The sequence below is a fragment of the Melospiza georgiana genome, chromosome 1, assembly GCF_028018845.1.
Source record: "Melospiza georgiana isolate bMelGeo1 chromosome 1, bMelGeo1.pri, whole genome shotgun sequence".
NCBI classification, from domain to species: Eukaryota; Metazoa; Chordata; class Aves; order Passeriformes; family Passerellidae; genus Melospiza; species Melospiza georgiana.
Window position 1 is genome coordinate 63,825,448 of NC_080430.1, and position 25,561 is coordinate 63,851,008.

Consider the following 25,561-nt stretch of genomic DNA (forward strand, 5'->3'; position numbering starts at 1 on the left):
GAGTGAAGAAACTTGATTTTGAATAACTGAAAGAAAAACTTCCTGAAAGAAAAACTTCCTGAAACAATGAGTTGTACTGAAAAAGGAAAACCTGTTGGCAAAAGACAACAAAAAAGGGAAGCAGACAATACTGTTCTTATTAATTTTATTAGGTGCAATATTAGACCATAGCTTATATCTACAAGACCAGCCATCAGACAAATTGTACATGGTAGTAAATATATTTTGTGATTTTTTTTCCCTCCAAACTTAATTTTTTTTTTTCCTGCAAGTATTGGCAATGAGCTTATATTAATGCCTTGCCCTCCTTTTAGCATGTGTCTGGACATATAGGTAGCAGCACAGGAATTTATCATCTATTATTAGAATCTTCTTTCACCTTTTCCTTATGAAAAATCCCCAGCAAAGAAACCAAATTCTATCAATTCCTTTTTCAATTCACAAATTCAGACTCCATCATCTGAGCTGAGTTAAAAGATGGCATTTGAACAACAAATCAAAACCACTATAAAACTGAACATTTTCAAGCACCTGATCCAACAACCCCAAGTGGGAACCACAGTCTGGATGTTGTGCAGAAGAGCAGAAATCCCCAGAGCTGATGGCTCAGCACCCTCAGTCGCCGCTGCTTTCCCAAGACTGACAAACATCAAGACATGAACTTCTGCTTGATATCAAGTAACAATAAAATTCCTTATCTTTAAGGACTAAGTGAAGAGAGCAGCACCACACCCTGCAACACGATTTTATTCATACCACAAATATCTTGTGTAGCAGTAGTAAGCTCATGGAAGAAAGTGCTTTCTTTTTATACATTACTTTATAAACCAATGCCACCTAACATCAGCTGCCATTTTTCAGAACACGATCAGAACATTCATTACATTTGAAAAAACCATCATAATGAAGTTATTTTATCCATTTTAATGACACTATTGGCAACAGTCAAAGCATTTATTACCAATGGTAGTAGTAATACCATCCTTTATAAAGGCCTGGTTGTTTCTATAGCAACATGAATTATAAGGTCCAATCAAGCTAGATACAATAAAATATGCTCTTTTTCTCCATAACACCAGTTGTCATTCAGTTAAAAGGAAATTACATATTTTAAAAATTCATAAACTCTACAAATGTCTGAACTCCATTTGCTGATAAGGTGTTAATTATCTTAGTAATTAGATTTCTTCCTGGATGGAATTATTACACACAAAGAAAAGCCTGGATACAAAAAGAGAATAAGGACCATGGTGTATTCAGCAACAGCAATTAATTACAGTTCAATCCAGTGTAACTGCCTAAAATATGACATTGCATAGTGCATTTTTATATCACTGCTGATTATATTGTTTAACAAGCAGTTTAAAAAGGGGAGAAAAGCATGAGATTTCACTCAAAGTCCAAAATGACAAAAATCAAGCTCTTAAAGACTTCTCAAAGCAGTGATGAACAAAAATATGTACAATTAGTTCCACATGTGAAACATAATTTCTTAATGAAAAAAGTGGGGAAAAAGATATCATTGTGGAAGAATATAAAACACATACACACTTGAAAATTAAAGTGACCTTTTCTCTGAAAGCCTGAAAGAAAGCAGCACAAAACTCTGCTTAAAAATTCCTCCATCTATGAAATATGATCCAAAATCACATAAAAAACAAGTTCTTGTGCATCAGCCAATACTATTATTGTTTTACATCAAATGCTGCTTATCTATTCTGAAGCAAACAAAGAAAACACTGCTGAACATCCCCTGTAACATTTATTACATGAACTCATTTACAGTCAGCCTAACTATTCAGTTTCCACAAATGGGTTTTAGGGTGTAGGATAGAAGCTCTACAATATATTGACTCTCGATATGCTTTACAATAAAACTGTGGAATTTCAGAACAATATGAATTAGAGGAATTATTAAAGCCATGTATAAGATAAAACAGCCCTAATAATTATTTTCTTCCCTATGTCCCTCTATATATATAAATCCCTTCCCTCTACTCAAGCAGACTGATGTTTTGCCATTCTGAAGTAGACCAGCAATGCAAACCCCATCATCCTGGGCAATTCTGAATACCCAAAAAAGAAGGAAATACTTCACCTTACAGGGAAGACACATCTGTTTTAGTGTGATGCTGTAAGGGCCAACACACCCATGAGCAAGTGCTGACAGCCCAGGTATCCAAACCTCACAGAAAGGAAGAACAAGATGTGTTTGAAAGAATACAGAAGAAAAGCAACATCTTGCCCTCTACCTGAAGAGGAACCAAGTCAGCCTCTGGGGTCAGAGAAGAAAATGAGACCCAAGGAATTCACTGATGCCTAGAAGTCAAATCATGGACAAGTGACTTAGAAAGATGATAAAAGGGATAAAAGCTGACAAAAATAAAACAGTAAGACCACTCCCTCCCCCCCACCCCGAGCAATACTTCTCAGAAAAGCAGCAGCAAAATTGTGAAAATGTCTAGGATTTACTTGTTACATGGACTATTTCATGTGGTTTTAGCTACAGAAAACATTTTCTTTAGCAATAACCATTACAAACCAAATCCACGTTCTGGGAAGAAATTATGTAAAGCAGCTAAAATTGTCACCTTCAGCTACTCACATGACCACTTGAAATTCTTTTGCATGATCACATATTCTTCCCACTTCCATTTCAGCAATTAACACTTAAAACCAGAAGTTACTTAAAGACACCAACTTGCTTGATCTGGTCTTAAGCAAGACCAGCTACCTCTACCCCTTACAGTTTAACAAAATACTGGATTTTAGATTAAAAAATAATGGATTAGAATAAATAGCATAATGAATAAATAATAAATAAATAAATAATGAATAAATAATAAATAAATAAATAGCATAATAAATAAATAATAGCAATATGAATAAAAAGAAAACATTGTAGTCTTACAGAAGGGTATGAGAACACCCTGTGTAATCTATAGTAATTAAAGTAAAACAAAAAGTGTGATGACATAGCAACTTCTTGATTCATCAAGTAGAAATTTGCATTGAAAAAAATGTTAGGAAAAAACCTTAATTTTTATGAAAATAAAACTAGTCTACTCTGAAATGTTATTTCAGCATCATACATTATTTTATATTTTAGAGTGCTTCTGCAGTACAAGCCTATTCAGAGAATGTGAAATAGGGTTAATGGATGAAATAATTTGAAGGTATCTGAGTTGGCATTTCAAGTGTATTTACAGAGCCTAACAGGCATCTCAATGTGCCATTTTGTGTTGGAGCTGAAGGATTTGTTTGCATCTTCCCAGTGACCACACACAGTCTTCCAGAAGCCCTTTTCACCCTCTCTTTCTCTTTTCTCCATCAGGCCCAGTCTTGTGGGATTTCTGACTTCAACTTTAATGGCACACTGAGGAGTCACACCAACTGGAGCTAGCACAAGAGAAACAGACTGCTCAGCTGGAAGCACCGTCTAGGAACAACAGGAAACTTCACCCCGCTTCTCTCTTGGCTAGATGGAGATTAACCTGAGGATTAAGCCATGGAAAAATCCCCACACTTTGAGAAAGGAATTCAGCCTGTTTCTGTTCTGAAATCCCCCAGTGCTCTCTCTCTCTCTCTCTCTCTTCATGGACTATGAATGCAGCACAGGACAATATACCCCTAAGTTAAGTGTCTGGAGTTGGGGGACTAAACCAGAACACAATTTATGCATTTCTTCATCCTCTCCCATTTATGATTTACCCTAAATTACACAATGGATGAAGAGGCATCTAATAAATGGATATCCACTGAAAATGTTTTTCTTAGTAATCTTTTCCACATGTGTTTAAAAGTAGTCCAGGATGTGTGAGTTCAGAACCTCTGTGTCAGAAAAACAAGTTCTTTTGAATCCTCATGTCAACTGCTGAACTGATTTACACATGGAGTAAAACTGGAAAGTAACTTGGTTTAATGACAACAGGTATGTCATAAACACTTCTGTGTAAAGTCTCTTAAATGATAACATACTGGGCCTTATGGCCACATATAAACTATACTTTGGTAAGACACCTTATTAAAATGCAGCTATATATATATCATGAACATTATTATTCAGGAGAATTTATATAGGAATTACATAAGAAATTATCTTATTTCAAATGTCAATATGTTCTCTATTACTGTGTAAGACAATTCCAGTTTGTCTCACAAATCAGTTCTGCTTCACCTCAGTTTGGCTAAATTAAAGCAAAAAAGGTAACTAGGTTGATACTGCATATGAAAGTATTTAAGTGGCTTCATTTATAAGCCAACACACTTTTTACTCAACTATTGAGACAACAAATACTATCAGATATTTAAGTAAATCTATTCTGTTTATATGTGTATAAAGCATAATTTTAATACCTTTTTTTAAACCTATTTTTACAGCTTGGATCATATCTGCCTGAAATTGATGCCCAAGACACAACAAACCAGAAAAAAAAATGTAATGCCATATTGTTTATATGCTTGCTTTGAATAAAAAACAATAAAACAGAAAAATGAAAGCCAGACAGGACCACAGAGAAAACCTCAGCATATTTTTCAGAGTATTCTTGCAAATTTCCCTGAAGGAAGGTATGTACACTTGGGAGAAGAGTTGGCAAGGCCATTAAATCCTACCAGTTAATTTGGAGGTGGTTCATAGTGAAACACTTCAAACTTCACAGGTAGCAGAAACTTCACATAAGTCCAGCCTTACAGCTACAGAGTCAGGGGATGTATCCTGCTTTCTGCATTCCACACCTTACAGAGCACTCAAAGCCGCTCCCTTTGGTGATTCCACAGGGAACACCTTACACCTGAGCTTTGTGATCTGCAGCAGCGTCCAACAGATTTACAAGTGCAGCTTAATATGTTGGGCTTGAATTTGGGGTAGTTTGTGGTTTTGATGTAAGTCACCTTAAACAGGCTGTAGAATTGTATCTGTGATTAAGAAGCACAACCCAACAGCTCTCAGAGTTTAACTGAGAGTGAGAACAGGTATTTTTTAATGACTGCTCTTTTCCCAACCCACTTCCTGCCCCCAGAAGAGCTCTTTCAGAAACTGGGGTGAATGACACCTGGAGGCAGCAAGCAGACCTGATTTCCACAGCTCAGCTTGAGAAGGTATAGGTGTGGAGGACTCTGTGCAAGTAGGCACTGGGCTGTCCTCGTTACCAGGGAATAGTGACCTAGATAAAAAGCATATCTCATAATTAGCATGGCTCACTGCCTGAGGATGAAAGGGTACACATGGTTTTACTCTCTTCAAACAATTATCATGAAGGTTGCCAGTGTTCCTACTAGATGCAGCCCAAATGGTTAAGGAGAAGCATTATAATACTTCCCATTATCAATTTTCCTTAAAAAAAACCAACCCCAAAAAACCCAAACCAAACACCAAACAGTTAAGGCTTGGACCAACTTAATTCAACTATAAGGTGTTCTACTCTCCCCATAAACAATAAACATTTTATAGAACTTCATTACAGATTTATAACTTCAGATCATTATTGTTTTATGATTAAAAAATGAGCGACTTAAGACAAAAAGCTCAACATCCTTAAACTTCATTTCCATTCAATCTCTAATAAATACCATCTGCTGTGTACTTTAGGGATATAATACCCGTCAAAAACTCAGCCGTATTATGAGAACCGGCACCAAGTTGATCTGAAATGCATATTTGAACAGATGTGTTTAAATTACATCTCTCCGTCTATCCACACACATAAATTCAGAATAAGCATGTGTTGATTTAAAATGCATAAAAAAGGGATTTGGAGATGCATCAAAAGTGAACAGCATCTCAATGGATCAAGGCTCGCATTACTAAAGGTCATCCCTAAAAATAAAGTTTGAATTTATTAAGGGTTGCACCAGGGAACTGTTCTTGGGAACTGACTTAATGTTTGCTGCTCTAAAGCAGCCATTGAAAATTACACTAATTTTCTATGACCCTTCACATTTTAACATTAGAGCTGTCAGGCATGGTCAGAAATAATAGGATCTCAGCCATGAGTAGCAGAGAATATGATATACTTTTTCTCAGTCTGACACAATGCTTATCACCAATACTAAACGTCTTGGGCTCTGAGGACCCATCCACGTCTGTTTCAGTGACAGTCATTTAGCTCTTCACTCTGACACAGAAATCAGGCATATAAAACAAAATGATTAGCATGCCTTTTTGGCATGATGAAACTAAATTAAAAAATTGCAAGCAGGGCTCCATTAACAAATGCTAATTTAAAAAAAATTATTTCTGAACGTGTCTTTTCACCAGTCTATAATCTACAGTCCTGCAATGTTTCAGAGATCCTGAAGATAAGACATACTGGTCCAGAGGTCCATCTAAGCCAGCAATCTAGTCCTAGCAATGGGCATCAGAAGTAGCCCAGGGAAGCATTTGGGATGTTGAGCCCCCCTCAGTATCCCTTTGTCCTTCCAACTGGGTTTTATCAGAAAGATATTTCTGTAACTAACAGCTTCTGATGGATTTCTTTTCTATTAACTTGTCAACAAGTCTCTCCTTGAATCTTAACCCTTCCATAGCAAAACCATTTGAAACAAAAAAATATCCAGTGAGCCTTCCATGTGCTAATTCCATCTGACGTCCCCTAATTGTTATGCTGGGAGAGACCAGTAACAACTCTGTTCACCTTCCCAGTGCTCTTCATGATTTTACTGACTTCTGTTCTAGTCCCTCTTAATTAGCATTTTCCAGACTGAAGAGTCCTTAATTTCCTTTGTGTGAAGATCTGCCATACCTCTGATAATCTCTGTTAGTCTTTACAGTAACATTGCTCACTGTAACCTATCCTTTTTAAGAGGGGCACTGACAGTATGTAACAATACAAGCATAGCAAGATAAAAATCTCTTAAAATAGTTCTAGAATTTAGGTAAATGTTCTGCTTTTAATAGTTTTCTTTCAGGTATGGTTAGTTTGTTTTCTAGTAAGCAGGTAGCAAAAAGTAATGGACCTCGCACAAGGTAAGGGACAAGACAGAAATAAGTTTTAGAAAAATAAATAAAATAAAAGCGAAAACAAAAAGGTCAAGCACGTTTCAAAGACAGGACAAAGTCAGGATTGTGGTGGTAAAGGGGAACTGAAGATGTCAAAGGAGGAGTAGTATTAAGACAAGTTGCAAGACTTTAACAGAGAATATAAGATTTCTGTCTGAAGCAAAACCAAGAACCAATCAAGGTAAAAAAAATGAGGAAATAAAATTGCCAACAGGACAGATGTTTTATTCCAAGGTATTGGTTCAAGATCATTTACATTAATAACTTTTTTAGCACAGGGAAAGAGCAGAGAATGGCAAGACATACAAAGAAGATTTTGAAAAAGACATGCACAGTTTGAAAGAGTTCCCCTCAAACAGCTGATAGATTTAAAAGAGACACAATACTTTCACATCACAACCTATACAAACAAATTGACTGGATCTTTTTTCTGTCTTACAACTTTGTGAGAAATCATCACACAAAAAGTTCTCCAGTTGCAAACATCAACATGGAAAGGATCAACACTGAAGGAAACAGCAGTTAAAAACATAGGCATAATGTGCATTAAATTCAATATAACCTCCATTCCATTTTCAAAGTACCTAACAAAACAGAACTTTTCCCACACCAGCTGATCACCCAAAACACAGCAGCTTATTTGCTACATCCTTATCAACACAGTACTTGCAGAATGTGTTGTTATAATTAAACCTGAGAGTCACAGTTTTAACAGAGCAGCAGGCAGGTTGTCTGGGGCAAAGCTTTAGCAGCCGTAAGCAGTTTTCCTGAATATTAGCTAGAGGCTAGAATCACAGTTCATGTACTCTAAATAAACAATGATACAATTTTACACCAGACAGTTTTTGATGTACATTCCTATACATTCTTAAATGTGAATTTTTCAGAGCCAGCATCTCTCAAGTATCAAGTATCTGGCAGGTCATAACCCTTTACTGTCACCTCTCTAAAACTTTCTTTTTTCCTCTTAGAAAGCAATGTATATACAGGAAAAGGGTGGCACAGGGAACTACTACTCCTATCAGCAGCACAAAAAGCAAATTTGAATAATGATAAAATATTTCTCAAAGTGTAGTATTTAGCTCAAAGTTCCAATAACATCCTCCCTACTCCACAAAGATTGAAAGCTGCTATCATGTAACTTCAAAGTTTTTCATTTTCATTTCATGATCCATTGGCAAATGTGACTATATGGTCTTAACTTCAGACCAAAGTGTGACACGATGATTGGGATGTACTCAGAACACACCACCTATATAGCTTCAGAATTATATTTTCAGAGGTAACACTTCACACTCACAAGCAATGCTATTTCCTTATTAAGCCAAAACCCATGAGCTTAACTTCAAAGAAATCCAGTGTGCTTTACTAATTAAAGTGTGATAAGATAAAGTTAATTATATTTCAATATAATCATACTTCAATCAGCATAATGCAATATAACTTGGATCACTGGGAAACAGAGAATTTACCTTGCAAGAATAAATTTAAAGAAATTATGAAGTAAATATTTCAAAGGGCATGTATAAAGAATTGTTCATTCATTCATTCATTAAAAAATATAATCAAAACAATATTCAGAAAGAACTGGGCTTGACTGTTAAGGTAATGGGCATCACTGGAGTGATAGTACACAACAAACACCATCTGCAGATCAATGTCTCATCCCATTCATGACATTCTCTGATAACAATCTGAATTTAAAGAAATCACACCAGAAATAATATCCATTTTTATGAGCCAGGACAATTCACTTGGCTAACTGGAAGGTAGCAGAATGGCTGTGAGAAGGGTCTGTTTTGTTCTCAGGTATACCCAAAGAGCAGGTGAGTTCAGAATACAAGAGATTATACGAGATTGGTCCATAAAAATAAAATATTATTTTATGTGTCAGTTACTAAGACACAATTTAAAGCTAAATATTATGGCTTCTCTTCCAAGTGGAGAAATGGGCTTAGTCTGCTATGTTGCTTGAGGAACACTAGGCAGAAAAAGCAAAATCACCAGGAAATCAGCACTAAAACAGTTACCAGTTCCCAGTTAACCTCTCAGTTAACAGTTCCTGAACAGTTTTCTAACAGTACCTAGTTAACCTCTCAGAAGAATGGCCTCAACCAGCCAGGTTCTTACACACTTCATGTTTGTAATGTTTTGGCAGCAGCTTCCTTTGCCTAGAATGCCAGTAATTTAAGAACATTTCTTTGTAAAAGACAGAATCAGTTTAGAATATTGGGGTTAACTGAAGTAATTAATGCATGCATTCCTTCAAAAGTTTTGAAGGACATTCAGATTCATATATGCAGCCAAGCAACACATAGGGGACATCAGAGGCAAAGTCAGGAGAAGAAAAGATGGTATTTTAAATGTACACTGTTAGCTTGACAATGACAAAGTTAAAACAATACAGAATCAATGGACACTGTTGCCTCAGGGAAGCCCTTATCCATTTCTCTCTGTTCAGTTCAGTGAACTACTTCACTTTCAGTGTGTCACCAAGTTGCAGATACCTTAATACTGACAATTAGGATAGCTTACCATAACATTATTAGTGTTTATTGTCACAGTAAAAAGCTTTAAATAAAATAAAGGACTGGTAAATGTGTAGAAGTTCAGGTGCCCTTCTTTTTGAGCACTCTGACAGGCTGTACACAGCCACAAATCTTAATCCATTCAAGCAATCCATTCACTTTGCTGACTAAGGGTAGGGTCACTAAGTGGGAAATTTTAAAAAATTTCAGAAAAACATAAAAGGAATACTGCATGTCAATACGAGAAGAGGTATTACTAAGTAATAATAACATTGAATTATATATATAACAATAACTATTAATGAAGTCCAAATAAAATCCAGAACTTTGGAAAAGATAATGAAACTGCAACTATTCAAACAAAAGGCTGGAAGGTGGTCACCTGAAATATTTTGGCCTTCCATTTGTCAGATGTCCTCTGTTATGCTGAGAAACACACACCATGTAAATGTGCTTTTACATTGTAAAGTAGTAACATAGCCAGAAAATGAAGTTCTCAGAGTTAAAAAAACTCATACTGTGGAGAAATAATTAAGGAAATTTGATGTTGTGAGTAGTTACCTGATTTGACCTGCCCGTGACTGAAAGTTAAAAGAGAATTAGCACAAAACTAAAATATTCTGTTATCACTGAAGAATCATCAAAGACAAAATTAAAAGTATGTTTTATGAAGAATTCAAAGATATGACAGCATACCAATTATGGCAACTAAAGATCTTTGGCATCATTGAACCATTAACATTGGATAGGTAATGTATGAAAATTGTATTTAGGGAATAAGGTTTCAGTAAATTTAATAGCAGTAGAAGATGAATAAAGATGTAACTGAGATGAGTAACTTCTGTCTCACATATGAATACATGTAATTAGATAACAGACAGGATCAGTACCAATTGGGTTTAGCAATGTGACTCAAAGCACAGGAGTAATATCTAAAGATTAAGGGAAAATTATTTTTTTTTCTGTCTTGACATGGTAAGACAGAAAGGCCTGGCACATGAAGTCCCAGAACCCAAACAGAGTCTATGAAGATCCCACAATTAGTAAATTAGGCAGGACACTTACCATTGAAAACTAAATAAGAATCAGGATGGAGCAAGGCAACTGCTCAGGAACTAGCATCAGTCCCCAGAGAGTTGGTAAAAGTTAAAAAAGCAATACTTAAGAAGGAAATGGAAGAGAACTGAAAGCCTTCAAAAGCATCATTATGAAAGGACATTGGTGATGTCATCAGATGGGAATATTAAATCTAATAGTTCTGAAAAAGGAAAAAATTGAAAACTTTTGTCACTAAAGAGATGAGTATAGAAACAAAGAGAGAGATTTTGATAGCAAGACTGACAGCCATGAAAAAAAAACATGTTTTTCCTGAGGTTCCCAACATTCTAAACAGAAAATCATATTACAATTTGCCGGGGAAGAGACCTCCCCAAAAGCCAACAAATTTCTGGAGCAAGCTAAAATTGCAGAATTAAATCAAATCAATACAGAGGGAACTGAAAAAATGTCTCAAATGAATAAAATAAGGTGGTTATAAATACTCAATTTTGCAAGCTGAACACAAGTTTGAATGTAATCACTACCATGAACTCCTTCTGCTAAAGCCCACTTAAATGTAATGAATAATTTTATAAAATACTCGAAGTATGATACAGAGGGAGTAGAATATAAAAATGGAATCGAATCAATTCAGTGGAAACAGCAGTGTGTGCATTCAGACTGTATCACTGAAACCAATTTTATCAAATCACACAATGTTCCACAATAGCCTTTGGGCATCAGTTAAAGAACCTGGAAAACCTGTCAAATGCCTGCCAGGCACAACAGTGCCCTTTTGGCTCTGCAATACCAGCACAAAATATGAAGAGTTCTTAGGCAGCAAGATCCACAAGGCTGGTGCAAAAACTAAATTCCCAAGCTGAAATCCAGTGTCTGGGTGTAACGTGTTGGGCCTAACACAGACACTGGCTTTTCAACCTTGAGAAAAACAGAAGGCATGGTATAAAAGGAACTCTGAAGTAGCAAATTAGGATCATTAAGGATGAAACAGGCTGTATCTCAAACAATTTAAAGTCATTCATTATGGAGAGAATATTGAGCAACTGATACAAAACTACCATCTATGTAACAGCATTCTTAAAATCCTTATTTCACGTGGGTGGGAATTTCAGACATGTTTGAAGTAGGTAGAAAAACATGGAATAACTTCAGAAATTATTTATTGATTTAACCTTTGAGTCCATTAATGAAAAATATTTCATCCTCTGTGATCTATTGCAAGTCTTTGTAATTCACAACACCTCCTTTCCTTCTGTGTCAGCGCCAGCATTGAAGTTCCAGGAATTTCAGTAGGTTGGGCTTTCTTATCAGCTGAGTAGAAGCCATAGTAGTTAGCATTTCTCTAAAGGTTTTTATAGGTTTTGCCTTATCAGGAAAAAAAAATTTGAAAATATTCATTACATTTTACAGTTCTCATTTTCTTGCATTTTTCTTCTAGAACATACCCCATTTTTCAGCCTAATAGGTTTAAATGTTAGTATTTCTCCCTTTAGGGAAAAACTGAACCCTGAAAACAGTAACAATAAAAAAATTTCTTTGGCATCTAGCTTGCTGTTAACAAAAAATAACAGAGAAGAAATATTCTATGGAGAAGGCAAAGACCAGTTATCCACCTATAGACCAGAGAAGATGAGTCACCTACATGTCATCACAAGGTGGTGTAAGCAAGCACTGAACTATGATGTTTTATGTCAGCAGTATCCAAAGAAACATCTTTCATGCCCACATCTGTCAGCCAGTAGTTCATGTAGTAACAGGAGCAGCCCAGACCTCCTCAGAGTCCCCCGATTTGATCTAAGCAAGGAACACAGCTAAATGGAAGGGCTAAATGTGCAGACAGCATATCTCAAAGTAAAATCTGTTACGGGCAAGTAAATAACCTCTCTTCCTCAGAGGGACTCCTGCAGTCACTCCAAACATTCCAAGAGTATGGAAAATCTGAAGATGGGCACATTGTGTCTCTAAATGAACCAAGACTGAAGGAGAGCTATGGCAAATGCAGCTTTTTGCTAGGCACAGGAGCACTTAGCAAACATGTCAGTGGTTTCAAATGTCCACTTCACATATAAAAAATACAAAGGTGTGATGCAGAGTGTAGTTGTGTGAGGTTTAACTGAAGGAGCTATTAAAGAAGCAGCAGATGAACCCTATTCATGGCTTTGTAACATTCCTCTCATCTACTGTGAGAGCCTGAGGTATCTGTTAACCTGCCTGAACTCTTCATCACCAGATACAAGATCTTCATGGATTGCTCTTTAGGGCTCTTCCCTAACATACAGAAGGTGAAATGCAGGCAGGATACAAAATAAGTATCTGCAAAGGAAAGCAGGAGGTTTAAGGAGAAAAGTAAGGCACATTGACTTTCCTAAAATAGCTGAATGTTGGATGTCTCCTTGGAGAAGGACTTCAGAAGTACTACATGGGCTACCCTTGCGTTCATGGAAAACAGGAACAAAAGGAGAATCAGTGATGAGAGCTCAAATCCCTTTTTTCCCTCCAGCTAAAACACACGCTACCTTCACAGACAAGGACGGTAGTGAACTCCCAAAAGATAATGCAAGGCCTAAAATCCATTGTATGTGTGCAAAAGTAAATAGAAAGATGCAGGACTTTAAAATCCTGTGCTCCAGAATCACAGCTAATAATTCCAGAACAAACTTGTTTTGGTGATAAAGGTAAATTTGCATTAACTGTGGCAGCCTACAGGGTGCAACAATGGCATCTCAGTATAACCCTGGGCTATGAGCAGTTATCAAACTTGCAAAGGCACCACTTCCCAGAGCAAAAGCACTTCTTTGGGCCTGCTGCGGGTTTCAGAACTTGGCAGAAAGCTGCACAAGGAGAGCACACACCTTGAGGCTGTGCCTCACCATTGCCTTCACTGCCTTTCTGTGGAGGCAATGCAGGTGCTACTGGAGTAACTGAGAACTTGCACTCTGATTTCCTTGACAAAACTGAATTTAGGAAGTAAATACGTGGAAGATGCCATTGGGAGTTTCTGGCTCAGGGCTCAATTATCAGAAAGATAAGGTGTTTAGACGCAATGTGTTTTTCCCCTCATAAAAAAGTAATAAAATAAAAGTAAATGTAATAAAGGCATTTTATTTATTTGTGAAGGAAGTCAATCAGAAAATTTAGAAAAACCAAAACTAACATTCTGGGAAATAGGAAAAGTCACATTTATACCAGGTTATTAAATACATTCTTGTTTCAAGGGGAAAAAACCTAGCAGATCAGAGGAAAAATCTCAGGATAGAAGTTTAAAAAGAAAGGATAAATTCATACCAAGAATTCATCAAGAGTATTAAAAGATTATTTAAACTGGATGTGAAACAGGCTTTTGTGACAGAGTTAAAAAGTGAAAGAATAATGCTCAAAGTTAACTTCTGGATGCTCCAGAAGTCTAATGGAAGGAACAAGTAATTTCTGTGCAAAGTCTATGCAGGGGATGGGAACATATCCCATAGAGATGTTTATTGCAAAAAGAGAATTAAAAATTCCCTGCCACTGTCATTGTACTAACATAATCACTGTTTCAATGCACATTTAGTTCAATCAACAAAACAATTTTTTGTTCTTAAGAATTATTTGAACATTTGCCTTAAGAAAAAAATATGTTTATTTGCATTATTAATGAAAACACAGAAATATTATCCCATCACTTAATGTCATAATTACTGTACTTCACTTAAATGCTGTCAAGTAAAAGCTGTATTTTGTGAAAACATACGTTAAGAGACAGATTTCAGCTTCTTCTATTCTTGTAATGATGAAAACTCTCAAAATACCTCACAAATTTGCATTCTGTAGAAAATATAGCTAAATTATCTAAGGTAACCAGCAGCAGCAAAGCATGTTATGACTTACTGCCATTAACTCTATATGATATTTAGGACATAAACAACACAGGACTGTAAATCTTAACAAAATCACGTCTGATCTTTTATATAAAATTTTAACATTTTTGAAAACAAAATCCAGACAACTAGGACATTCTTTCTGTACAACACTCTGAAATATTCCGGCGAAGCACTAACTGTTCTGTTGACTATGTTATGATAAATGGCACTAAGGACTCCCCACAGAAAGGTGTATTGGTTTGTGTGTGATGGTGTTTGCAGAGGTCTTAGGATGAGGGAAGAGACGAGGATCTGACTCCATGTTTCAGAAGGCTTGATTTATTATTTTATGATATATATTATATTAAAACTATACTAAAAAAATAGAAGAAAGGATTTCATCAGAAGGCTAGTTAGACTAGAAAAAGAAGAATGATAACAAAAGCTTCTGTCTCAGAGAGTCCGAGCCAGCTGACAGTGATTGGCCATTAATTAGCAATAACCACATGAGACCAATCACAGATCCACCTGCTGCATTCCACAGCAGCAGATAATGAATGTTTACATTTTGTTCCTGAGGCTTCTCAGCTTCTCAGGAGGAAAAATCCTAAGGAAAGGATTTTTCAGAAAATATCATGGCTACAGTTTGTGTGGCAAGGTTGTGGTAGTGAGGGAGCCTGCAGGGGTAGAGTATGCTACGTGGAAAAATACTTCCTTAGTCACAGCTGGGAATCCAGCTGGCTGCCTTGGCCATTTCTAGGAACGAGCATGTGAGTCAGGTACTCCCCAAACCTGAAGTCAGTAATGTGGGAGCAGCTGTCTCACAGCAGTGGAAAAATTGTGCCAGTCTGTTGTTCAAGCCTGAACACTACAGTCTGTCTGTCTGTCTGTCTGTCTGCCTCCCTCACTCTGCAGAGTCTGGGACAGTAGATTTCCCTTGACCAAGCACAGTGGCCAAACATCAACTGTGGGACACAGACACACACACACATACACATACAAATTCAGCAGCAGCTCTATGATCACCCTACCCATTCTTCAGATGTGTGTACCATTGTGTAGTAAGTTGGAGGCTTATGTTTTGTTGAGAAGTTTGTCTCAACAAAAATCCTTGAAGGCAGATAAAAGCTCAGAGAGATCAGTATTTTTCTGTAATACAAAGCTTTTTGTAGAAGACTGATCCAAGTTTGTTGGGGTTTGAGATGTTCAAAAGGTATTACCCCAGAGCTGACTGCAAGTCTGTATGGAGCTGGGTTCTGATCTCAGAGGTGCCTCTCCTGCTGAGGGCCATGGCTCCTCCAGAGGCCAACCACGGAGGCATCTGACCCAGCAAACCACAGGATAATTCATTTCTATGGCCTCTGGGTTTTGCTAATAAATATTTTCTCCAGATTCAAGACAAAATGGCTGACAATCAGCCACTCTAACTTTCTCTTCTCCTATGGGAAAGGTGTTTGGACATACTAACATTTTCCAGCTTGAACTAGCATCTGAATTACAATTTTCCAGTAGGTGGATTGAGAGGAATTTACACTGCCTCTTGTGCCTTTACATATAACCATACTTGCAATACTGTCCTGTTATGAAGCAATTTAACAGCTGTACTTTGTCAATTACTCCTACGAAACAAAATGACAGCTCAACATAATGATGAGGAGCAAAATAGAAAGACAAAATAATTATAAGTGCATGAGATAAGTGGTTCAGCTGTGGAAAATAAACATTCATCTGTTATAGTCAGATATTTGTCTTATGCAAAAATCTTTTAAGGTTTCAGGTCTGTGACTATTTTGCCATGTTATACTAAGTTTACAACTATAAACTACATTCTCACTAAAAAAGAGGAGTATCATCAATTTCTGAATACTTTACACAGACCAGCATAAGATGCGCATGAACAAAATTTGAGCTTAGCCAAAGTAATCTGTACCACTGCCCTCAAATAAATATACAGACAAAACCTCTGGGTACCAGAATTATCATGCTTCTTGAATGCAACAGTTTTAATTGAATAGCTACACTTTTAAAGAGGTTTAAAAGACTTTGTATATTTCGGTTTTCTAGTTTTCTTCATTTAAGCAGTTTGTGTTTAAAAAAATAACCACTAGAAGTACCGAACAGTTACAGAAATACTGCCTTTTTCATTTCTTCATTCTTTTCAACTGATTTTCCCTGAAAGTTCGACAAACGTAGATTCAATCAGCACTTATCAGCTAGCCAGCTACCACCTTCATCAAAAACTCCTTTGTGTCACATTGTCCTATGTGATCAGAATAACATGGCTTACAAAATGAATTCATTACTTGGTACTATGGCAAAAATGTGAAAAAAATACACACTGAAATGAACAAATACTTTTCTGAAACATGTAAAATATGAAAATTTAATGCCATCATCAGAATTTTCTGATGCATATCTGAGCACTATAAGGTGTAAACATATTTATATCTGTACTAATCTGCTATCACAAATACTTATACATCTTAATATATGTTTGGATATGCTTAAAAGCTCAGGAGCAAATTAAAACTGAGAATTACATGCCAAGTTAATCTGCTATTAAGCAAATTGATATTAATTACAGTTATTGTTTTAAAAACAAATTAGACTTCCCTCCCCAGGTTGTGTTTCAAGAAAGTGGATCACAATCAAAAAAAAGTACTCAGGAAAAAGCCAAAGTAATTTTAGCTATTTTGCTTTAAAACACTAAAGAAATGTCCCAATAAGTACAAACAAGAATTTAAACTCATAAATATTAAATGCTTTAAAACTTACTTCCACTTCTGCATTCCTTCCTTATATCCTTACTACAGATTTTGTATCATTACTTCCAAAGAACACATTCACATGCCTTCAGGGGAAAAAGGAAAAAAGGAAAAAAAGATACCATCTTGCTACACTGAAGAAACTGAATTGGATGTACTTTACTAATTTCTACTCTATCACCCAACAATACTCCCACATTAGGATTTTACAGAAGAAAACTGCAGATGAGGCTGCCCAGAAAAAGGAGAGCCTAATCATAACTGCATACAGAGAGTATCCCTCTAAGCAACTTCACTACTTATATTTAGCAAAAAGAGTAAGCCAGATTGTAAACCAAGTATAATAATCAGATGAAATTGCTTTTACATTTCATCAGGGCACATATCTTTTCTTTCCAGCAACCATTCAAAAAATTATTCCTTCAAAGCAGAGCATCACAGTGTTATGACCAAAGGATTTGAACAGCAAATGCCCTGTGTGCCCATTAAGTCTGTACTCAGCAAGTTGAGCTCATCCTGGGCACTTTATTTCCCAGGCTTCACCCTCCAGCTCTTACTAAGGGAGTTGAATAGTAATCTCAGAACCAGGAGAAAAAAACCCCAAACCAAACCTCTCATAATAGTTCTCTTATCTCCAGAAAAAAACTGTGTATTATTTAGAGGAAAATGCTGTAAAATGGGAGTACCCATAAGCATGCACATCCTGCTTAAACAGATCAGTACGAAGACCCAAAGTGATCCAGAATCCAAAGAGACTTAATATAAAAAAATTACAGAGCATGGAAATTTTGAAATCATAGTTTCCTATACAGTATTTTCCTCAAAATAAACAGGTTGAACTTACATTTCGTGTCAACTAATCTTCAAAGTAGTCTGTAAATTTGGAATTATTTTATGTTAACATCACATCACATGATTTGCTTGGGACTTCCATATTTTTATGTGTACATCCTCACACATGAACTGACAAGATGCACAAACAACAGGATAACTGAGAGTTGACAGCCCAGAAAACTCCAACATTTGCATCTGGCATGAAAGACTATGGCTACCAAACAGTGACTAGTATTTCACAAAGCGGCAAAAGATTCAATCCTGTAAACTATGGCAGTAAAGAGATCTCTCAATGAACTAACTGAAACCTGAATTACAATCTGCAGAACAGCAAAGACAAAGATTAAGAAGTTGCAGATATTGCTCTCTTGCCTTCTATTTCCTCTCTAGGAAAAACGTATGTCCTCGCTAAAAAGCAAGGGTGCAGTAGCATTAGCTGAGAAAAGGGCAAAGTGCTGTATAGGCCAAAATGGAGACACTGCCCTCCTAAAACAACATTTAGCTAGGTTGAAGTCATCTTACAATTAGTTAGTAAAAAAAAAAAAAAAAAAAGGCTATCCTGAAATACCTAATACTTGTCTCTCCACAGTCAGTTCTAAAGAAAAACATACTTTTGAAATGTAGGTTGATGAATGCTGATGTTCAAAATATCCTAATGAAATAAAAGGACCTGGAAGGGTTCAGCACCTTTGAAACTTCTTTCCTACTTACACCTCTTTCCAATGCCTTGTCAATCAAATGCAGGGCAGGAAGGGTTATAAACCTACCTAAGTCCAAATTTAAATTTCAAGACAATTACAGGCAACAAATCCTGTGATAAAAAGGAGGTTGTCCATCAAAAGCTACACCATGAAGCAATAGGGTCAAGTCCAGACACCAACTTGAATATACCTCTGTACTATGTGATAAAAAACACCCATGTTCTAGCTTTTGGTGCTAATTCAATACCTTTTAAAGACACTCAATTAATTTAAAACATAAGAAAAAAAAGAGACACGTTTGGTAAAGTGATTAGTTCAGACTCCAAGAGCAGACAAAAGACAGAGTAGAGAGAAGAGTCTAGAGACTGAGGTATAAAATTACAGATAAGTACCAAATACACTCAGCAATTTCTTAGCAGAGAACGTAATAAGGATTTTAAACAGATGACATTTGCATTTGCAGTAGTCAGACTGACAGAACAGACGTGCTAAAACCCATTAAAAAAAGCCCCAATCTGAAAGCCTTGTCAAGGTTTGTTAGGGACACGATTTGCACGTCTGCAAAATGAGCTCAACAACGTCTCTCTCTGAGAAACAGAAGTGCATTTTGAGAAAGAAAATGAAACACATTCACATTATAAAAAAGTGAGGGAGTTGATATAGTCTACTTCATAATTACCTGCATTTTGAAAGTGAGTAGAAAAAGGTATATAAAAATAGTAAATGGTTATTTTAAAATGACTCTTTTCATGGCCCTCTGATTCTACTTTCAGTGAATGTCAGGGAAGTAGGGAGCCTTGCTGAAGCCAGCAGTCCCAAAAGGACTGTGTAACACCTTCTCTCAATTTGCACAATATCTCTAGTTTCCTGGGACATCAGGCAGTTGTCTGCAATGCTGGGCAATTAGGTCTTCAGATTGCACTTGAGTGAATTTCCTTCCAAGTTTGTGATTTATTTTCCCCGGCACACATTCACTACTTTAGGTCCTTTGCTGCCTTCTTCCAACCTCAGTAATTATGTATCTACCTGTGCTGAAAAATCAAGGTTTGATTACAGAAAAAAGTAATGGAGGCTCAGAGAGCCTTTTGAGTAGGTCTGATTTTAATGGAAAAGGGAGACCCAGTGAAAAGAAACCCCAGAACTGTCTGCCTGACAGAGCTGTGGCTTCTCTGCTGGCAGACCAAGTTTGCTGGCCTTCTGATGATATTGGAAAGCTCCAATGTTTCAGTCTGAGTTATGAGACAGTCTCAAATGAACAGCAGCAGCCACCCACAATTAATGTTATGCTCCTATCTCAGGACACAAACAAAAACAAACTGGGAGGCTTTTCTTCAGAATTACTCGTTCTCCAAAACAGAAAGGTATAGTCTTTCAGTCTAGCTCTAAATTTCCCTACTTTTCTATTTGTCTAGATTTTGGGTTTACAAGTCTCTTATCAAGCAGCAGTAATAGGACACATAAATATAAACTTTGATGAACATCAGAATCACTTCACAAACTAAAAAGGTGAGAGAATATAGTCTGGAGAACAAAAGCAAATTTGGAAAACACATTACCAGTCTAAAGACTTTTTAATGGGTATATATTCACATTGCTGATAATTCAAGCAATTACAAAATATGACATTCAGATCTCAGGTTTCTTTAACTCAGATATATTCCAGTTGTTTGCTTTTACCATCAAAAGTAAATTTCAGGGGATTAAGTTTCAGAAATTCAAAATAATTAAAGCTGTCTTGCTCTTTTTGCAACTACAAACATCACCTTTCAGAAATATAATGTATGCTGAATCTTGAAAGTTGAGATCACTTGAAAAACAACTCACATTTTGATACAATGACACCAAAAAGAAGACTTTTTGATAAAAGACTAAATTTGTCTCTGGATTAAATTAATTTAGCAGCAATTTCTAGAAGTCTTCTATTTAGTTGCAAACTCATGCAGGAATCAGTCTTGTGAATAGTGCCTGCAGACTACTCTATTAGTCCCCAGAGACCACAGACCAGGGCACTAGTTCTTACTTAGTCCCTACAGACTCTGCACACCCTCTACATTAATCAGTACATCCTCACTTTATGCTGTTGCTCTCTAGAACAGCTTAAAAATAAATACTCAGGAAATATATCTATATATCTATATATCTCTATCTGTATATTAGATTTCCAGATATATGCAGATTGGCGAATCCACTGCTCAACAGTATTTTCCTGATTAGTCAAGCTTACTGAAATTTTAGTGCAAAAAAGTACAAAATATGATAGAAGGAATTTCTAAAAAAGAAGTGTAAAAGAAGCCTTCTGTATCTCAGTTTTTCACAGTCTAACAGATTTGCCTTTCTTGCTTTATATTCTATGCATTTTGCTATTGATCTTCATAGTAAACTAAAAGTGTTGGCACATGGTTGGGGAGAGTGGCTCAGAAATACAAAGAGTTGCATATCAAAAGCCAGCACTAGAACATCAATTCTCATTTTTAAAATTCATTTCTATTGCTCATGCCTGCAGAGAGTTTTTCCTCAAAAAGAGAAAAAATGTGACATTTCTAACTTCACAGACACAGAGTGTCAAGAATGCTCCATTCTTTTTAAAAAGAGAGTTTCAATATAGAGAGTACTCTGTCTGGAGTACTCTTGGAGAACTCTAACTTCTCTATAAGGTATTCTGCGCTCAGCAGGATATAAATAAATCCTCACTACGAAGAAGATACCTCTGCAGTCACTCAGAGGAAGGCTCTCTAGAGGAACGAAAAGCATTTTTTTTCCTTCTTGGAGAAAAAAAGCTTCAGAGTGTTTTGTTGGCCTGATGGAGAAAAAGATTCAGAAATCAGCTGGTATGTCTTTGGGGTTCCAAAACAAAAATTATGACATAGCTGTTTCTTCTCCTTTTTCCTTTCATTTTTACTTGCTGGACTAAATGTTATGTGTTTAGATACTTGAATACAAGTTATTAAACACTTAACCGATGACCATTAGCATTCTTTGATGCATGGCTCTACTTCTTCACCTATATAATTATTGCTTTAATAAAACTTTTTGTGAAGTTACTATTAGAGCAGATGTTACATTCTAGAGACAAAGGTGACATTTGCAATCTACTGATAAGTCCTTGTACATTTTGTGTAGGAAGCTTCTAGATAATTTTATGGCCCCAGCAATAGAGAAAGGAGATCTAGGGTATTCTACTTTTAGTTTATTTTACCTTTTTGATAAATGGGAGATAGAAATAATCCCTTTTGGCTATTAAAGTAGTTTAAACACATATTTATTTTTAGCTATTCTGGATCTAGCCTCTGGACTTGTCTGCAGCCATGTTAAGTTCTGGTAAATTTTGTGCTGAGATCTTTATAGGAATATCTACATGAGAATGTAATAGCTGGCTGCTGTCATGAGAGTAAAGTCTACCAACAAAGACTCTATGCTCTTAAGGGCAAAGAAAACAACCTTTCATTTTACAGATGAGCACATGTTCAAAGATCCAAAACATTTTCTCTACTTTGCATGGCTTCTTTATCCTGCTGCCATATAGTGCAAAGATTTTTCCATCTTAATATCTGGAGACTATTTTCTAACAGGAACTACTAGATAGTTTGGTATTTTCTTAATAAGCAGGATAAATAAAGTTTATTATTTTTTAAAATCAAGACATCAAACCAGTTTTCTTCCTTGTTAAGTTCACTACAAAAAAGCCCTGGAAAAAGACGTATGACTTACATTACTGTATGCTCAGTGACCAGCTGTTTTAAATTTGGGTATTAAGTAATTCACTCTTTGCTGTGTGCAAGAGCTGAATGATTTAATAAATCCCCATATGCCCCAACATGTGCCAGCTATACTTGGTTATCGAAAATCCAGCTGCTGTTATGATAATAGCTTCCAATGCTAAAACTACTGAAGAGAATAATGAATCAACTTCAAGTCAACTAAGACATGAACTGACACAGTTCCACTTAAGATACGTGGGAATACAATACATCTGTTAATTAAAAACTAACACTGATCCATAGTCACATGAAATTTAGTGCCAAGAATTCATGGGCATTGTTTGTGGTGGAAAATTAATGCAAATCAACCTGTATGAAGACAAGCAGCTCCATTTCCATCAGTTGTCCTAGATGCATTGGAATGTCCTATAAATTACACATTCAGTTTGCAAAACAGATTCTATTGTGTCACAGTTGGCTTTCTTTCTTACATATTGTAATTCCCATGCAGCTATTAGATGACATGTTTTACATAGCAAGGCTTCTCAATTTTTCAATTATCACAAAAAAACTGATTATGAAAGTTTGATTGGTTTGATGTACCAGTATTTTAATATAAGATAAGAGTCAAAGGTAAAATGCCACTGCCTTAAGTCATTGAACGACCACACAAACAAAGGAAGCAGAAAGAGAGAAAGTAGCCAAACAAGATGTCAGAAATTATTCTCCAGACACATGGTTTTTTGACAATCAGTGCAGAAATATCCATCAAAATATGTCACTATTTACTTTTTAAAGGATAAGAAAATACTTCCTTGGATATGAAATTATTACTTGTAGTTACAAAAGCTTTGCAGGTAGATGCAACTCTCATCTTGGTGTCAGCATAAGCAAATACATTAATGATACATTTTTTCATTTCTCACAATTAGCTCTGTTGTTAAGGGAAATAATTTTGAAATTAATCTAGAACTGATCAGTCCCCTAAGCAAGATTAGAGTGTTACTATATTGATGCAAATTTACATAAGATATAGGACATAAAATACTTATTAGAACAAACACAAAACCAAGCCATTTACATTTGCTGGAGCTGGATCATCTCCTGTACACAAAGTGTGCAATGCTCTAAAGCCACATTAAAGACAACTTCAGTAACTCCAACTTCAAGCAATCTATATATAGTAGTTTATGTCTAAAAAATCATTTAAGAATGCATTTTTTGGAAAAGATTAGGAATATATTGACAAATTAAAAGCATGTCACGCAGAGATTTAAGATGCTTATAAAAGCTTGAGCATAGGGGCCAACCACATCAAGGGGCTTACAGAAAACTCAAAGACTTTGAAAGCTTAAAGGACCTCATTTTTTTCATACCTTAATTATGAAGTTGCAAATAATTGTGTTTTCAGCCACATGTTCTTGACATTGCAACAAACCCAACGCTGTCATTTTCTCAATTATTAGTAGACTTACTTTTCTTTAAGGAAATCCACCACTTGTTTGAAGTCTGCCACACAGTATTCTCTTTTCATGTCCATGAGCACACTGTCAGAGGCTGACTGGACTGGTATGTGTAGAAAAGCATACACTCTTGGATGATTGAGAATCTTGGCCATTTCCTGAGAGTTATTAAAAGAAAAAGAAGCTTTAAAGCATTATGAAAATAATACGGAAAACTCAGATTAATATATGGGGTAAGTATCAGCAGTAATACTTCTAAAACCCAAACAATACTAAATTGCCCCAGCCCAGTTTGAAACAGTAGGGACAGGTGAAAATATCTGAAAGCAATTTTTTTTTAGGAGAAAATAAGAAGAAAGTGATGAAATCAAATTTCCTTTGAGATAGCGATCACAAAGGGATCACATTCCCTATGTAGTATTGATTACACAATTAAAAGAAAATTTCAGAGGCAAAGTATTATGAAAATTGGTGATTTCAGACAGTGGCTGTTTTCAGAAGATGGCAAGCATTAGTTGCTTTCTTGTTGGAATGAAGTAACTTCTTAGATACCAAAATGAGAATGTCTGTAATTGGAGCATCCCTAAAGTCAGCCAGTTGCTAATTAAGGTACACCTCACCACTTGCAAACATGCTCCAATACTGGTCTGAAATGTTGCCTGTGTTACTTCAGAGAAAAGGATTGAAATTAAAAGTGCTTGGCTATAATATGAATAGAATTAATCAGGAGGCAGCTTAAAACTGGAGGGACAGTTGGAAAGAGACACAGGATGTGATACACTTTGTACAAACGCAAAAGGTCGGGGGGGAAAAAAAAAGTAAAGGTAAGAGCAAAATGCAAAACCAAACCTAATGAAAGCCAAACCAACCTCCCAACAGAGGCTTGGCAAGGAGAAGGAATGTGAGACAGAATAGAATATGGTGGTCCGGTTTCTCTCATTTTAATTATTTAACCAATTAAGGACATACAGTAAAGCAAAAAAGTTTAAATATTTTTTAAAGTTGAAACCAACCAGCATTGAGACTGTGTGCAACATGGTACCATACTGCTTGTAAATCTTTGTCCTGCAACAAATAAGTGAACTTGGGCAAAGAACCATATACCATGAACAAGCAGGTCTTCACATATGGTTTTTGATTTTCCCTTTCTCCCTGAGCTGTGGGCATTCAGGAAATGGCCTGGGACTGAGCACTGCTCTTCTGCCAGTGCATTCTGTGTGCTCCAGTCAGGCTCACTCAGGCCATTTCTGCTGTTTTCTCTGATGGCACAGATACTCTGGCTGACAACACATACTGCTGCCATATTTACTTTTTAAGCTGCAACTATTTACAATTTTTTCCAGACCATTAATCAGCAATATTAGTTACGCATCTAGATTTTCTCTCTGTATTTCTAAAAGGCTGCCCTAGATTGTTCAAAGCAAAGGCAGACATCCTCAAGACTTTTCCTTTGCAGGAGCTCAGCTTTTAAAAGTACTGATTTTTAGAACAAGAAGAAAAAAATGCTCTCTCAATACTCACTTTTCATCTGACAAACAGATATGTACAAAATCTGAAACTCTATCAAATCACTTCTGGAAGCAGTTTTGAAAGTTTCTGTCTAAGATCCTATTACATAAATGTCTCAGAGAAGTGGTTACATTATTCAAGGCAACAGCTACTCCATCTCAGGTA

General features: G+C 36.2%; 1 protein-coding gene across 1 annotated transcript in view; it reads right to left on the minus strand.

Annotated features, from left to right (window-relative positions):
* Nucleotides 1–25,561, minus strand: part of CDKAL1 (CDK5 regulatory subunit associated protein 1 like 1) — a 379,153-nt gene that overhangs the window by 106,251 nt on the left and 247,341 nt on the right. The window contains exon 11 of the mRNA XM_058022013.1: nucleotides 23,900–24,045. Coding sequence (XP_057877996.1) covers nucleotides 23,900–24,045 — 146 coding nt within the window. The remainder of the gene's footprint in view (nucleotides 1–23,899; nucleotides 24,046–25,561) is intronic.